At 38.6% G+C, this 18,037-nt stretch overlaps 1 protein-coding gene across 2 annotated transcripts in view; it reads left to right on the forward strand.

Annotated features, from left to right (window-relative positions):
• Positions 1–18,037, forward strand: part of adcy2a (adenylate cyclase 2a) — a 91,396-nt gene that overhangs the window by 44,523 nt on the left and 28,836 nt on the right. For both annotated transcript variants that reach the window (XM_057835050.1, XM_057835051.1), the window contains exons 4-15: positions 836–985; positions 6,611–6,759; positions 6,868–6,979; positions 8,483–8,610; positions 8,978–9,136; positions 11,170–11,302; positions 11,410–11,586; positions 11,689–11,729; positions 13,522–13,602; positions 13,695–13,764; positions 13,841–13,938; positions 14,036–14,120. In XM_057835050.1, the coding sequence (XP_057691033.1) occupies positions 836–985; positions 6,611–6,759; positions 6,868–6,979; positions 8,483–8,610; positions 8,978–9,136; positions 11,170–11,302; positions 11,410–11,586; positions 11,689–11,729; positions 13,522–13,602; positions 13,695–13,764; positions 13,841–13,938; positions 14,036–14,120 (1,383 nt within the window). The remainder of the gene's footprint in view (positions 1–835; positions 986–6,610; positions 6,760–6,867; positions 6,980–8,482; positions 8,611–8,977; positions 9,137–11,169; positions 11,303–11,409; positions 11,587–11,688; positions 11,730–13,521; positions 13,603–13,694; positions 13,765–13,840; positions 13,939–14,035; positions 14,121–18,037) is intronic.

The following is an 18,037-nucleotide window of genomic DNA, read 5'->3' on the forward strand; positions in this document are numbered from 1 at the left end:
ACCTATTGAGAGATTAATACATACTATCCATATTCTGTACTGCATATCCTGACAAGGGTCATGGGGGTGCTGGAGACTATCCCAGCTAACAATCGGCAAGAGGCGGGGTATACCCTGAACCTGGTTGCCAGCCCAGTCGGTTTAAAAAGATAATCAGAATAATCGCTCAAATATTTGTACTGTATGATGCCCACATTTGGAAGGAAAAGCGGTACCAAAGTGATTAGTTGTTGTCAAGGTGTTTCGTCTTTTGTTCCCGCTCCTACAGAAGCCTGAACATAAATTAGACATGACTCGTCTAGCAACACAAAGGATGTCAAGCAGAGATTCTACAGCACTCTTTGTTGCTAAGACACTGGTGACCTTTTCGTAAACTGAAAGTATCTTTTAAATCAAGATTTCATTGTGTTGCGGATAAACATCCTCAGAAGAGTTTGGGACAAAATAGTTGTGTCTTGTGAGGTCATTTCATAATGTTGTAAAGACATTCATGGGAGCAGTTGTCTATGGTTACCACCTTAATGCAATTGAGACCCAGTTGCTATGGTTTGATGAATATATTTAGTTAGTTTTATTGCACTTCTCTCATGCACGTAGTAGGAACTTAGTTTCTGCTATTTCATGATTCTGAGTTCCTATAAACCATTCCTGGAACTCTGGTTCCTGAAACAGCATAAACTGCTATGTTAATAGTAGGTTCTCTGATTTATTCTAAAGTAAGCGTAGGGGTTTGGGAGAAGCTTTTCCTGAAATTGTATGTTTGATCTGTATAAAATAAACAAACACATACACGTTTAATGAGCTCTGACATTTGCATATGTACCGATTTTTGCAGATTTTGGCCAATATCATCATTTTCATGTGTGGCAACATGGCAGGGGCATACCACAAACACCTGATGGAGTTGGCACTTAAGCAGACATATCAGGATACCTGCAACTGCATCAAATCCCCCATAAAACTGGAATTTGAAAAGAGACAGCAGGTAACAGCGTCTATCTGTCAATGGGTAAATGTGAGACAGTAAAAATGAAGAGTGAAACTGCTTTTTGTCACATTACAGAAGAAGGGATGTCCCAAACGCATAGTTATGCACTCAAGTCACCTGATTTTAAGAATCTGTCGATACGGAGTCCCTATCCGATACCGAAAAAACAACAACATATAAATATTTTTTATTTTTATTTGAACAAAAGTTACAAACATGTTACAGTACTGTACTTTTTACAGTAAAGTGGTACCTCGACATACGATCGCTTCGACACACGATCTTTTTGACATCAGATGTAAAATTTGACTCGCCATTTGTTTCTACATCCGACAACATGCACGAAATACGCCGATTTATGACAACGATGTAGTTTATTTTCTTTTCCCGCGAGGTGGACGCATAATTTTTTGTAAGAGAAATCAACATGTTTTCCAAGAATGATTGTGCAGGTGGTGAAAAAAGGAAAAAGGTCAGGCCTACCATTGAAATGAATATGAAAATTATAGGAAAATATGAACGTGGTGTGCGTGTTCGTGAACTGGCTCGACAATACAGCAGTAGATTGTCTACGACCTCGACGGTCCTCCTCCGACCTCTGTTCGCCAATCTTGATAAGTTAAGGTGACAATTATTATTGAGGTAACATCGCCAAAAAATTGCCAGCTACGCCTACTGTCCGCCGCAGCTGAACAAAGTGAAAGTAAAAAGTCCCTCTCTTACTCTGTCAAGTTAGCAACGCGGTGAGTTCAGGTACACCACGCAAAACACATCCGCCACATTAGCCCGATTCGTTACATTATTACAGGTATATTATTATTTTTACTTTTATTATATTATTATTCCGATTTTTATTCAAAATGTATTTGTTTTGCTCTGAGTAATTGCTATTTGCAATAGTACCAGGAGTATTTATTAAGGATGTAGTGTAGGTTTTTGGGCTGTGAAACGAATTCATGGAATTATAATTTATTCTTATGAAAAAATCCTGCTTGACATACGACCATTTCTAGTTACAAACACAGTCCTGGAACGAATTAACTTTGAATGTACCACTGTACTTCCCTCTTACGCTTTTTCCAGGACTGTTGCGGGGTATAAAACGTTTATTTATTTATTTTTGTATCTTTTGGCAATGCCATTGTATTTCTTTAGTATTTTCTTACTTTTTAGGCATTAAAAAGCAAAAAAAAAAAAAAAAATGTATGAATTAAACCTGAAAGATATCACTGCGATTTTTTTTTTTTTTCTTTTTTTTGTGGTGGTGGTGGTGGTGGTGGGGGGGGTAATACTGGACTGTCTCAGGAAATTAGAATACACAATATTCTAATTTTTTGAGACAGTCCTGTGTATATATACATATTCTAATTTCCTGACTGTCTCAGGAAATTAGAATATTGTGTATTCTAATTTCCTGAGACAGTCCTGTATATATACACAGGACTGTCTCAAAAAATTAGAATATTGTGTATTCTAATTTCCTGAGACAGTCCAGTATATTGCGATAATAAAAATAGAAAAATTTTCAACAAATAACTTGAATTGCTGTTTGGGGTAGGCCTGAATGATATTGGAAAAAATTAGCATTGCGACAAAATGTAGGCGCACCCACATTTTTTTATTGCATCACCTTTAACAGCATACTTTTAATCACTCTACATAACGTTCATATAATTCATTCATTCAACTTCTGAACTGTTTATCCTTACGAGTTTCGCAGGGGTGCTGGAGTCTAGCACAGCTAACTCCAGGAAGAACACGGGGTATACCCTAAACCGGTTGCCAGCCAGTCACAGGGCACATATAGACACACAACCATTCACGCAAACACACCTACGGTCAATTTGGAGTGTTCAATCAGCATCCCATGCAGGTTTTTTTTGGGATGTGGCAGGAATCCTGACAAAACCATGGGAAGAACATGCAAACACCACACAGGAAGGCAGGAGCCGGGATTTAATCCACGATCCCAGAACTGTGAAGTTGATGTGCTAACCAGTTTCCTGCCTTCATAATGTGAATTATTTTAAAAAAATAACGTCCAAAAATGTGTGGCTATATTAAATGCTTCATTGAGTGAGTCCACTCAAATCCGCTCACGCAGATGAGAACAGCCTCTCACTAACACAATGAGTTGCCAAAGCACACTATCGCTAGTGTGTAACAACCTAAATGATGATTGACTGATGTGCGCCTTTGATAATAGAGTTACCAAGCTTCTCTGGCAAGATCAAAGTTACAAACCTTTCAATCATCGTTAACTTTACCTAGTAAACTCCAGTGCACTGCTGACCCAGAAAAGCAGTAGTAGGGAGAGAGAGGCTGTACAAGCATAAGCAGAAAAATAAAAATATATTTTTTAAAATTAAAAACCCAATCTTTTTCACCTGATTCCGATCCTCTGAAAAATGGCACAATCGGCCCAATATCCGGTCAGGTGATCGGATCGGGACATCCCCATACACAAGGTATATTAGCTCACAGACATATCTAGTATACCATTTGTAAAATGGATACGGCAGGGGTCCCCAAGCTTTTTTGCACCATGGACCGGTGTGATTTGGGTCTTTTTTCACAGACCGGTATTCTGTAAAATTTTGCACCCTTATAGAATTTTGCTCCCAAAGCTTTTGTGGCGGTGAAAAAAGCCCTCTTTTAAATTCAGTTGGACTCTCAATGTTATCCAACGATGCTAAAAAACTATTTCCATCATAAATATACATATGCAACACGAAAATGGTGTATATTAATGCTTAACGACACGGTGAAGTCGTTAAGTGAGAGAGCTGCGTGCAGTTGTTGTGTGCAGCTAACACGGCAAACGTAAGTTAATATTCCTTTCTTTAAAGAAAGTTTGTAGTGTGTACTTTGTAATCGCTGCATTCACGGTCATTTTTAACGTTACGTGCATGCCAAATTTGTCAGAACACCGGCAATGTGTGGCAGAAAAATACAGCAAATATAAAATAACAGTTGTTTTTAGCCCCGTCGTGTTAAGTGCAGGGAAGATACAACTCACCCGCTGAATCTGTGGGAGGCCTAAACTTGTTTGGTTGAGACGAGATGGTCCCGAGATGGGAGAGTGAGAGAAGCCCGCTTCACAAAGATACGATGTTGGAAATTGTGGCACAGTTTTCAGTGCTCTCCTAACGATGTTAGGATATTCAGAAATGACTTTAATCCAGAACCTCGGTAGAGTTGTTGTCTCAAATGTACGTTTAAGGTCACCGTAATTTGCGATCTCTACAAGCTGATATTCCTGTTGCACGACATGCTCGAATCACTCGGTTTATTCACATACGGGTCACGAATCCACTCCTTCGCAGTTCGTGGGTCTTTAGTGATTGGGTAGTAGCATAGATTTTGTTTTCTTCGAGGTTGTAGGCTCATCTTCTGGCTCGTCAGGTGCCCTTTTTCCCGTAAAAACTCTGTCCAAAGATGTCTGTTTTTCAGTCATTCTAGTTTGGGGGCTAATTATTTCCGGGAACAAATGTGATGCTCCTGCCCTACGTCATACATCATTATCGAGGACAAGCGCTCATAGATATGGTGGAAAACATTCAGGTGACTTGAAGTTCCACTCAGAGACCCCCAATTTGGCCAACTTTCAAAATTGTCCGATATGCATGTGTGATACATCATTGGAAAGCTTAAAATCTCAATTTTCTGGGGGAAGAAAAATTTTGAAGAGGAGGGCATTTTAAAAAAAAAATATTTTTTTTAAACAGCAAAACCCTATCTGGAGGTGAAAGCACACGAGAGCAGAATTACAGACGCCACGACTTTAACGAGATATTATCGCATACTTACCTTGTTTCGATCCAAAAACTCCATCTAGCATGTATCACTGAGTGTCAAGACACAGCTGTGAATGGCCGCAGCTGGATTTTTGGGGGATTTTATGGGTGAAATATGATAATATAACAAGGGTCACGATGCAGAAAATCGCAGACATCAAGGAGTGCTCGAGATTTTCTTTTTCATATATATACCCTATTAAACGTTTTTTTCAATTTTTCTTTGTTTGGATCGATTATTTATCATCTAACATATCGGAGAAAATGCAACATGTAACAAAAAATACAATTAAGCGATAGTTATGAGGTAGATAGCCGTGACTTTTTTACAGACGCCATTTTTTTCATTGTGACATAATTTGTATATGTGAGTGAATAATTTTTTTTAAGTCGTTTTTTTTTCTTAAAACAAAATATGAGACATCAATTAATGATTCTAAGCTAGAAACGACAGACATTTTGAATAGTAAATATAATTACCTTCGTTTAATGGCTGGGTTGAAGCAAAAGCGGTTGCGCGATGTCTGTAAATGGGGGTTTTCAGGGTAAAACGGGCAAATTAAAAATAGTTCTGGGGCTTAATGCGCCATGAATCTGCTATGGCAGCATATAGACATATTGTTCTATCAAACACAACAGTTGTCTTAAAATACAGCAGTTTATTTTAAAGAGGGGTGCAATAGCAGAAACTGTTTTTTCAGCCTTGTGTGTGTTTTCCGCCATATACAAAACAAGATGTACTGCTAGCAGTCCAATCAATGGATTTCTATGAAGACTCTCTATCCTGTAGTATTATATCTTGAGCAGACAGGGATATTAGAGTGTTAAGGGGCACACGCCAAAGATAATTTGGCCAGAATGCAGTCGTTAATAAGTTATTATTTCTGTGCGGCCCGGTAGCAATTGCGGCACGGACCGGTACCGGTTCGCGGCCCGGTGGTTGGGGACCCCCGGGATAAGGTATTAAAATATCATGGTATGATAGGATTTTGATATGATCGACAGTACGATATTTATTTTTGTGTTATTGGTGAGGCTCACGGTATTGTAAAATAGCTCACAAGCGATATTGTTTTTTTTGTTGCTGTTTTTTCAAATTATGTATATGTGTTTGCCAGATATTTGCACATACAAATACACCATCTGGAACACAGTGTGGTGTACATTGAGGTTGAGGTGTGTGTGAGCAAGGTGTTAATTGAAGTTTGGACTGCTGCTGTGTGTAACAGTCATTTTTAGAAGGTTGCAGTGATGGGGAATTGGAGGAGAAGGCTTCTGTTGGGCTCTATAGTTTACAAATATACAAAGAAGACTGTTTTGTTTCCTGCATGGTGAATCCAGATTGTGCTCTTTCATTTGAAGCTAAAAAGGCCTGGCTGGAGCGTTTCAAGTAGCTCGGGGGTAACGCTTTTGTGCTCAGTGCACTCATAATAGAAGCTGTTTCATGCATTCATCCAAAGTTCCAAATTGTGAGAGTGTACAGTATATTCAGAATCAGTAGTCCAAGAGGGGCAATGTGAATCATCATAAATTCCAAAGTTATATTTGCTGAGCAGACACCATGGAGTTCTGTTTCATTTGGGACTTAACAAATAAAACAACGGGGTGTAAGACATTGGCTCATACTTTTTACTGCCGCAAATGATAAAATAATGACCCTTGCCATATTTTGTTTTATGAATCACATCGCTGATTTGCACGCAAACATGGGATAAAATGTTAAATAAATCTGTCCTCATAATCATTGTCTCAACATTAGCCCGGGTCGATTACCGGTAATAATCAGAGTTTGACTTACAATATTTTTCTTTTGTTGTACCATCAGGAGCGTCTGTTGTTATCGCTGCTGCCAGCACATATAGCTCGTGTGATGAAAGCAGAGATCATTCAGAGACTAAAAGGACCAAATTTTGGTCAGATGGAGAACACAAACAATTTTCATAACCTCTATGTCCAGAGACATACGAATGTCAGGTAATTTATTGCTACTGTATGATAATCCTATGCAAATATCTGTAATGTAATGCACATTTTATGAGTGACATCTCGATGATAAATATTATATTTCTTTCATTTTTGTAGCATACTCTATGCCGACATAGTTGGATTCACACGCCTTGCCAGTGACTGCTCACCTGGCGAACTGGTTCACATGCTAAATGAATTGTTTGGCAAATTTGACCAGATTGCCAAGGTAAATCATATATCATTTCCGTCTCCGTATCACCAAAAAAACATATCCTAACATTGCCATGTTTTTTATTAGAGAATAATAATGATGGTAAATAATAATGATAAAACAATGGACAATGATACATGAAATGTAATAAAACAATGTCTATTGCAAATACGTAAATAAAAACTGAGAAAAGCAGCATTAAGGTTTCTTAAGGAAGCAAACTGCATTATGTTGCCATAGTGAGATGTAATCATAAGCGGATTTTAACAGGGGGCCAGCTCCCCCGGTGGCCGAAAAGTGTCATTACATGAAAATGACTTTCCTATAGATATGAAAGTTGTAAAGCAATAAAACTGCAACAAAAATGAATGAAATGAACAACAACATACATTTTTATAATGGGTCAAAATTATTTTTCGAACAGATCATGTGACTAGCACCTTCGAAGGTCATTTGCTTTGCATATAATTTTAAAAAAAAATTAGGGGAGGGCAATTTTATTTTTCAAATTGTTTTTTTTCTTTGATTGAAAATATTTTTTTGATTGAAGCAACTTGTTTTTGGGATTGAATGGTTTAGACACAAATGTCCTACTCATAATATGGCCCGAACACAAAAAGGATTGCTTCAATCAAAGAAAACTTTTTCAATGAAAAATTAAGTGTTCAAATGCACATTTTTCAATCTCAAATATTTTTTTCGCATTCAAAAACGTTTGAAATCTTTTTTTTTTTTTTTTTTTTTTTTTTTTTTTTGATTGAAGTGATTTTTCTTTTTGAAAGTATATATTTTTTGAAGCAACTTATTTTTGTATTGAATAATAAAGACAAAAACATCCTAGCCAAAATGTGGCCCAAACACAAATTAACATTACTTCAATCAAAAAAGTTGATTCAATCAAAAAAAAAAAAAAAAAAAAAACTGGACTCCAATCAAAAAAAAAAAAACATCAATCAAAGAAAAATAACTTTCACATGCATTATTTTGAGTTTCAAATTAATTTTTGCTTTTTTTTGATTGCAACAATTTTTTCATTTTTAATTGAAGCAACTTTTTTTTCATTGAATAATAAAGACACAAATCTACCTCCATATGGCCTAGCCCAGGAGATACAATTTTTGACTGGGGTAACTACATTGGCACGACACTGGCGGGGTTACCACATTCAATGGATGACGATCTTGGCTAAAACTATTGCCTAAGCAGCCTGATTTAGAATTCCCCTCAAGAATGATCGTAAACAAAAAAAAGCTCATTGTCAACTTATTATTATAAATATTCTTGTAAGTTAATTTTATTGCTGACTCTGCGTTTCGGGGCCATCAACATGTTGTGCCACCCTGCCCTAAAAGTCAAACTCTGCCTTTGATGTTAATCAAAGGAATTATTGAAAAAAAACTATCACAGCAATATTTGTTGATTACATTTGTAGTTGTGTCTAGTGTGTTTATGAGGCATCCTAAGTTCAGGAGGTTTAGTATGGAGATTTTCTTAGCCTGTGCTCTCTTGTACTCACAGGAAAATGAATGTATGCGGATAAAAATCCTTGGTGATTGTTACTATTGCGTATCTGGCCTACCAGAATCGCTACCAAATCATGCCAAGAACTGTGTCAAGATGGGGCTGGACATGTGTGAGGCCATCAAGTAAGTCAAATGTCTTCTTATGCAGGCCTTTATGCAACGCAGCATTCTGTCGACATGTTAAAAAACAAAACAAAACAAAAAACACACGATTGATAGTTTAAAATTTCACTACAGCTTTTGTTCTCTAAATCAAAAGATCCCTCCCACAATCATGAGATAATCACTCATAATTATTATGTCTACAGGGTGTGCAAATAGATTTTTACACAAGATGGTTGTGTCAACCTCCTTCCCCCCAAAATAATTTAAATAAATGATACTGGCTTGCCGCTACATAATTCACTTAATTTCCTAACAAGATTGATAGTTTGGATGTTGATTTTGTTCCCTCCTCCACAGTTATAAGTGTGGTTTTGATGCATGACAGGAAAGTGCGTGATGCCACAGGGGTTGACATCAATATGCGTGTTGGCGTGCATTCAGGAAACGTTCTGTGTGGGGTCATTGGACTTCAGAAATGGCAGTATGATGTTTGGTCACATGATGTCACGCTGGCCAACCACATGGAAGCAGGAGGTGTACCAGGGTGAGTGAAAATTGGCAAGAGCGCAGGAAGATGTGATATGTTTGGCAAAATATATACTATATACTATATACATCGCCAAAAATGCATTTGACAAATACATTTTTGGTTATTTACAGTACTGTATAGTGGAACCACTAATGTAGAATGCAATCCATTCAGGGACCCTCCACGGCCTTCAATATGTTTTTACCAGATTTCCTCAATAGTAAACAGTGTTGGGCACGTTACTTTAAGAAAGTAATTAGTTATAGTTACTCACTACTTCTTCCAAAAAGTAACTGAGTTAGTAACTGAATTACTCTATAGTAAAAGTAACTAGTCACCAGGGAAAGTAACTATTTCTGTTACTTTAAAAAGAAGTTGTTGTATGTCAAAGAATTTGAAATTTTCTGAGCAGTGTTCGAGCCAGTTGAATAGAGAAGAACAGACAGGTAGTTGTGTTATAGAACCTTGTAATATTTATTGCACCTCACCAGCAACAGATTTATCCTGCACTGGAAGGGCAATAAAAATAAACAGATTTGAATTGCTTACCACAGATCTCGACAAAAGCTTTGCCCCAGGACATAAATTACACTTTACATGCACGTTCTTTCCTTTAATTTCGACCAACTTGAAATAGTGTTTATATCTCCACCTCGTAAAGGACAAATTTTCCTCTCAATGCTCTGCCATCATATCCCTCTGCATCTGTTTTGCGTGTGTGTGTTCGCCGCACACGCTGTTCCGGTCTGTGTGTGAAAACACAGGCTCTGAAGTACGTGCACTATTAGGCTCCAGCGTTTACGTCACAGAATGGGGGATCACGTGAGATTTGACTACAACGCAGCCATATTGGAAGCAGGTCTGGCTCGCAGGACATTAAACTTTAGCTTCCCAGTTCGATAAAGAGACAAACTCGTTACTAAGGCGAATAACAGATATGTGATCAAACTTAAGGTTGTGAACAATGTTGACCCTTATGAGCAAGCTGAAGACAAATAGAGTAAAGACGTCGACGGGCTTCCACAATTACGCGAAATGGACATTCTGCTGTATTTATTATTTGGTTACTAAACTCATCAGCGATTCCGAAATTACAAATCGCTACAAAGCTACGAACAGTTTTGCTGCGGATAGGTGCAGGATATTCAGATTATGACCGTATCAAACGGCAACTCCATCGTTCTTGCAAAAGTAGGCTATGTGTGTTTACTATTTTCATTGCCGTGAACCTGAACGAACCCCAAGTCTTGGATGACAAATAAACAGAGCAGAGTAGACTTGCTTCGGCTGGTAGTTTCTTCAATTTATTCAAAGTAAGTAACGCACCGCTTTTGACCGTCAGTAACGGTAACGGCATTGTAACAGCGGAAAAAATAATTAGTTAGATTACCCCGTTACTGAAAAAAATAATGCCGTTATGTAACGGCGTTATTTATAACGGCGTTATTCCCAACACTGATAGTAAATAATTAAAATACAGGTTAAAAAATCCAAAATTCTTATCAAAAATTGAGATGGCATCAATTGATTAATTAGTTAAGAGCTGTTATGAAATTTTATTTTGATTCATAAAAATTATCACCCAACAAAAAAAACAAAAAAAAATATTATTTTTGTAAACAACAGACTTTAGAAGAGTTTAAAAGATTTATTGATAATCTGATTTATTAAGTGATAAAACTGAGCTATCGAATTATTCAACTTTATTTTGTACTAGCTTTTTAAGTCATAATAAATTTAATATTAAATTCCACACATAGCCTTTCTTGTGTGGTGCTATCAGCAAAAACACTTTAAAAAGGACCTTAGAAAAAGTGACAGATCAAAAGGCAAGGCAAGGCAAGGCAAATTTATTTATATGCACAATTTAATGTGCATCTTTAAACTGTTTGATGTCTCATATACAATTCTACCTGTGTGACAGCTCGAGGATACGATTTTAGCGGTTCCACTTTATATTATTGTTGATAGTTTGCGTCAGTGTTTAAAGGAAAGGACAACCAGGTTCATTATCATTCCCCCAAAATTGGACCAATTTGTCATTCCAGGCGAGTCCACATTACATCAGAGACACTGGAGCACCTAAATGCAGCCTATAAAGTAGAAGATGGGGATGGACAAGAGAGAGACCCTTATCTTAAAGAGCATGGGGTTGTCACATATTTGGTCATTAACCCAAAGGTAATGAAACACATTCAAATACTGTGTGTATTTATATTGAAATTAAAAAAAAAAAAAGAAAGAAAAAAAAGAAAACGTAAAGTTCTACAATAGTTTTCTTTGTTCAGGTGGAACGTCGCAGCCCGCAGCATCACTACAGGCCGAGACACACTCTTGATGGAGCAAAGATGAGAGCCTCTGTCAGGATGACCCGCTATCTGGAGTCTTGGGGGGCAGCCAAGCCTTTCGCTAATCTGCACCACAGGGACAGTATGACAAATGAGAACGGAAAGATCAACACAGCCGTGTGTAACTTTCTTAACGTTTACAATTTAGCGGTTGCTATTTGAAGTGATGGATGAAACTTGCTGTAATTGGTAACCTCTTGAATTCCTTTATCTGTCCAGGATGTGCCAATGGGGCAGTATCATTTCCAGAGATCTGAAAGGCAAGCGACTTATTTTACTGTTCCAGAATGATTTACTTTGACAGGATTATCCCTATTCCATGACTGTATAGTGACAGACAACTTTAGTGGTATTGTACCTCACGTACATTTTAGCACCTAACAAGCCCAACTCAGCCAACTGCTAAATTGTTTTTGTAGTTACTTATTTTCATACTTCTATTCATCATTGTTGTTGTCTGTCTTGCTTGTATAATTTTATGCACCTAACAATTTTGCTCTTTTATACTCATTTTGCTTTTATATTGGCTTTCAAAACGGGACCTGAGTTCTAATTTCTCAACATTAACATGTAAATGTGAACTGATGAGACAATAAAAATCCTTGAATCCTTGATCCTTGAAAAGTATCTGAACCTTTTCGGAATTTCTCACAATCAAATGTGATCTGATCTTTGTCAAAATCACACAGATGAAAATACAGTCTCTGCTTCGACTAACACCACCAAAAAATTTATATGTTTAAATATTTTAATGAGGATGGTATGCAAAAAATGACAGAGGGGGGAAAAATAAGTCTTCTCTACAAAACTGCTGACTGCTGTCTTGTTGGAGCATCCATCCTCTTTTTAGCTTCAACTGTCTGACAGACGGCTTCAGGTTTTCTTGCAAAACATCCTGATTAACTTTTGAATTCATTCTTCCATTAATCATTGCAAGTTGTCCAGGACCTGATGGAGCAAAACAGCCCCAAATCATGATACTCCTTCCACCATGCTTCACGGTGGGGATGAGGTGTTGACGAAGGTGAGCTGTTCCATTTTTCCTCCACACATGACGTTGTGTGTTACTCCCAAACAATTCAACGTTGGCTTCATCAGTCCACAAATTATATTTGTTATATACAGTATATATTTTGCCAAAACTTCTGCGGAGTGTCCGAGTGCCTTTTTGCAAACCTTAAACGAGCAACAATGTTTTTTTAGACAGCAGTGGCTTCCTCAATGGAGTCCTCCCAGCTACACCATTCTTGGCCAAGGTTTTACTTATGTGTGCACAGAGATATTGGACTATGCCACTGATATCTGTAAGTCTTTAGCAGACACTCTAGGGTTCTTTTTTTACCTCTCTGAGTATTCTGCGCTGAACTCTTGGCGTTATCTTTGGTGGACGGCCACTCCTTGGGAGAGAAGCAAGTGCCAACAGTGCCAAACTCTCTCCATTTGTAGACAACATCTCTGACTGTCGATTGATGAACATCCAGACTTTTAGAGATGGTTTTGTATCCTTTCCCAGCTTTATACAAATCAACAATCCTTGATCGCAGGTCTTCAGACAGCTCCTTTGATCTAGCCATAATGCACACCAGACAACGCTTCTCATCAAGACATTTCTTACCATGTGTGTCTTTTATAGTGGGCAGGGCCACTTTAAGCCACTGATTGGGCACACACCTGACTTAAAATGTTTGGTAATAATAAGTATCAATTGCTCTTTAGTTCTCCTTAGGTAGAGGGGTCACTTACTTAATTTTTCCCCCTTCTGTCATTGTTTGCATGCTATCCTCATTAAAATATGAAAACCTATAAATGTTTGGTTGGTTTTAGTTAGGGCAGAGACTGTATTTTTATCTGTGGGATTTTGACAAAGATCAGGTCACATTTGATGGTGATTTTATGCAGAAATGTGAGGAATTCCAAAAAGTTCAGATACATTTTCATAACACTGTATACTGTACTTTTAATAACTCTTGACTTCTGCTGAAGGCTTTGATACGCATTAACTATCCTGAGTCAAAACATACGAATATTCACTCTTTTTACTCTTGCATTCAGGACCAAGTCTCAGAAGAAGCGATTTGAGGAGGAACTTAATGAGAGGATGATCAGGACCTTTGATGGCATTAATTCACAAAAGTAAGGGTAAACACACGACTATATTATTTATATGGATTTTCACAATTTTGTAATGGTTGCAAATTCCAATTGTCTGGACACTGTGCTTCCAGGCAGTGGCTCAAGTCTGAGGACATCCAAAGAATATCATTGTTTTTTCACAATAAATCGCTGGAAAAGGAGGTAATAAGAAGCAATAGTTAACAAAACTACAGTACATGATAATTATTTTGTTAAAACTGTCTTTTTTTTATTTCAGTACAGAACGACAATCCTGCCAGCCTTCAAATACTACGTCACCTGCGCCTGTCTTATATTTTCCTGCATTTTCATTGTGCAGATACTCGTCTTACCAAAGTATGTTTATTTTGTATACTAATAACAGCAGTGAGTGAACAGCAAGCTGAAAAAAAACAAATGAAGAATGATTCAAATTTACAATTTATCTTTTCAGGACAGCAATCTTGGGAATATCTTTTGGTTTGGCATTCTTTTTCCTCTCCTTGATTGTCTTCATATGTTTCATTGGGCACTTCATGGTGAGTGACATGTTATTGTGTGGAAATTGATTCTTTCAACAAGACTAAATTCTGTGTTTCCTACATTTATCTTACGGTTTGAATTTTTTTGTATTTAATTGTCTGCCTGAAACCATGTGAAGTTTTTTAACACAGGTTTGATACTTTTCGTAAAATAGCATAATTCAACTTGGGGTAACGTTAAAAACACATCGACAAAAAAAACCCACACATTTGTTTTTAAAGGAGCCAAGTTGATTTTAATAATAATAATACATATTTATTTGAAGGCACCATTCTGGCACCAAATGTTGCTGTAGCATCATTTTAAAAAACATTTAAACACATTTAAGATTGAAAAATAGTAAAAAATAATAAAGAATTGAAAATTTAAGGCAGATTTAACATACTAAAGAGATGTAAAAACAATAAAAATTCGAATAGATGAAAATAAGTAGCAGAAAACTAAAACACAAAGAAATGGGGATTATTGTGGATAGGTGAGTCTGAACAGGTGAATTTTGAGTTTTGCCTGAAAAAGGGGATTGAGTCGGTGTTCCTGATGTCGGGTGATGGTGAATTCAAAAGCCGGGGAGCCGAGCGGCTAAATGCTCTGCTCTCCATGGTGCTGAGGCGAGAGGGAGGGACAGACAGGTGTAAGGAGGTGGAGGATCTGAGGGCATGGGTGGGAGTTGTAGCATGGAGAAGGTTGGACAGGTGTGACGGTGCGAGGTTGTGGATGGCTTGAATGTGAGGAAGAGAACTTTGAACCGGATGCCAAAGTGAACCAGGAGCCGATGGAGCTGGCGGAGGACTGGAGTGATGTGGTGGATGAAGCGGGTACTGGTTACGATGCACGAGCGACTGAATTTTTTTTTGGAATAATTTTATTGTCATCTTCATCGGTATCATTGACAATCATTGACAATTACAAAATGTGATATGATTTGCCCGAAGGAACCGAAGAAGAAGACAAAGGCGGATGGGAAGAAGCATATGCTTATCAGTTTCCCGACGCCCATACAAGTAAAGACGCACATTCAGACATGGTACATACATAAGATTGCCACAAAACAATCTGGGTTTAGTAACTCAGCGTCCAGTCAAGCAGCTCGTTTAATTTCAGGGCATACAAGGTTATGGCTTTGTCATGTCCTTGACATTTTTGCATCTGTTTGGTGTGGGAACATTTTGCTGTGGCTATATGCGTGGCAAAAGTGATTATGTATTATCACAGCTGGTATGAGTAGCGAGTCAAAAATGCTTTTCTTATAAGTCTCTTAAAAGGATACATTGCTAAGGTGTACATGGTGGCAACAATTGGCGCACACAAAGATCACTGTAACAATTTCATCAGACATGACGTCTCAACAGCGAGCTTATTATTCGTTTTATACAGTATCTTTTCCATATACTCAGTAAACTAGACATTTGAATCAGGAGCTCGGTAGACACAGCAGATAATTATGTTTTTACGTGTCATGTTATATCCGTGCAAATTAAAGTCAGAGCCTTTGTTATCTTTAGTAGATAATCCTTAATGTGTTCAAGATTCTTGTAGAGACTCCTGCCGTTGATAAGTTTCAGCTTACCGTCCACATCCACGAGTTGTTATACTGGTCCGCTGTGTAGTATTTACAGTTATCCAGCTATTGTAGAAGTTGTGGTCCAGAAGTGTGGTTTTAGATGTCATCATTAATTTTCGTCAGCTGGTCAAGACTCGTAATAGCTTTAATCTTCATATCTTGCATCTTGACAAGGATCCTGCAATCCGAGACCCAGGTGTTGGCTATTTCCTCAGCTTTCTTGAGTTGACGTGCTTTCCTTGCAATTTCGGCATTTCGGCGATTCAAGTTGTCATTCAAAAAAATCTTCAACCCTTTCAGGTGGCGGCGCTGGTTAAGCAGGGCAGTCCTGGTCTTGTGGTCTGCCAGCTTCATGAGCACCGTCGCCGGTCCTCTCCCCCCAGATGGGAGCAGAAAGCAGCAACGGCTGTCCAGTGGTTCCATGTTTATTCCATACTCTTTCAGCTTAGCAATTGCCAATTCTGGACCTGTTGGAGTTTATGTAGGTTATTTTGAGTGAGGCCAAAGAGGAGAGAGTTGCAGTAGTCCAGGCGGGAAGTGACAAGACTATGAATCCGGATGGCAGTAGAATGTGAAGGAGGGGCGGAGGAGATTGATGGTGTGTAGGTGGAAGTGGGGAATCCGGATAATGTAATTGTGTGATTGGAAAGAAAGTGTACTCTCCAGGATGACACCCAGGCTCTTGACTTGGCGGATGGGTGAAACGGTGGCATTGTCGATGGTGAGGGGATGGCTATGGTTTTTGGATGTGGTGGATTTGGAGCCGATGAGAAGCACCTCGGCACTGCTGTTGAGTTTGAGGAAATTGTGGGTATGCCCGTTTTTTAATTTGGTGATACAGTCAGTCAGGAAGGTGGGCGGGGGAGAGGAGGAGGGTTCGGGAGTGAGGTAGAGCTAGGTGTCATCAGCGTAACAGTGAATAGTGATGTTGAATTTACAGAGAATGTTGCCAATAGGAAGGAGGTATACTACCATTCAAACGTTCGGGGTATAAGCGACACCAAACTTTTGAACCGTAGTGTATCATATGGGATTTTTCATTGTGTACACTACGGTAAACTATTGAACGGTAGTGTAGATGATTAGGAGTAGCGGCCCGAGGACAGAGCCCTGAGGCACACCAGAGGTAATGGGGGAGGGAGTAGATTTAAGGGACTCGAGTTGTATAGAGTGAGTGTGTCCAGAAAGGTAGGATGAGAACCAGTTCAACAGGGTGTGGGTAATGCCAATGGTGGATAGCCGGTGGAGGAGGGTGGTGTGATTAATGGTGTCAAAAGCTGAAGATAGCTCCATGAGGATGAGGATGGTGAGGAGTCCAGAGTCAGCTGCCATGAGGAGGTCGTTGGTTATTTTTGACAAGTGCTGTTTCAGTGGAGTGGGCGAAAACCAGACTGGAACTGTTCATAGACATTATTGTGGGATAGGTGAAGATGGAGTTGAGAGGCAACAGTTCTTTCGAAGATTTTCGAGATGAGTCGAGACGAGTTTACTGCCGCCAAATTCTTAAATGATCCTTGTATTAAAGTATCAAGAAAAAGAAAGTAAAAAATTAAATTAATAAATATAAAACAGGCGGCACGGTGGCTGAGTGGTTAGCACGTCTGCCTCACAGTTCTAAGATCAAGGGTTCAATCCCGGGCTTCGGCCTTCCTGTGTGGAGTTTGCATGTTCTCCCCGTGCCTGCGTGGGTTTCCTCCGGGAACTCCGGTTTCCTCCCACATCCCAAAAACATGCTTGGTAGGCTGATTGAACACTCTAAATTGTCCGTAGGTATGAGTGTGTGCGTGAATGGTTGTATGTCTCCTTGTGCCCTGCAATTGGCTGGCAACCAGTTCAGGGTGTCCCCTGCCTACTGCCCCGAGTTAGCAGGGATAGGCTCCAGCACCTCCGCGACCCTCGTGAGGAAAAGCGGCATGGAAAATGAATGAATGAAAATATAAAACAAAACAAAAAATGCTAAATGATGACTCATATCTCAAAAAGTCACAAGTCAAGTCAATTGCATCTCAAGGCACCAATGATTTGCGTTTATACAGTATATATTTTGTACCTAAATAAAATTGAGAAGGCGTTGAATGTATTCTGAAGCAGACAATCTAGATAACACAGTGTTCAATGCCCTTGCTCATGTAATTGTACTGGCAGGAGGCATGAATTTAAAAATTTAAATCGCATCTGACCATTTGACCATGTATTTGACCTGCAAGTAGGCCTGCGACAACAAATAAATCGAATTATCGTCCAATATATAGAATTGCCAACGGTTTAGTTTTTCAGGGGGTGGTAATATACAGTACGTCTCCAATTTACATTCTTTAATTAGACATACGCATATTCCCAGAATTTATATGC

This window comes from Corythoichthys intestinalis, chromosome 4 (assembly GCF_030265065.1).
Source record: "Corythoichthys intestinalis isolate RoL2023-P3 chromosome 4, ASM3026506v1, whole genome shotgun sequence".
NCBI classification, from domain to species: Eukaryota; Metazoa; Chordata; class Actinopteri; order Syngnathiformes; family Syngnathidae; genus Corythoichthys; species Corythoichthys intestinalis.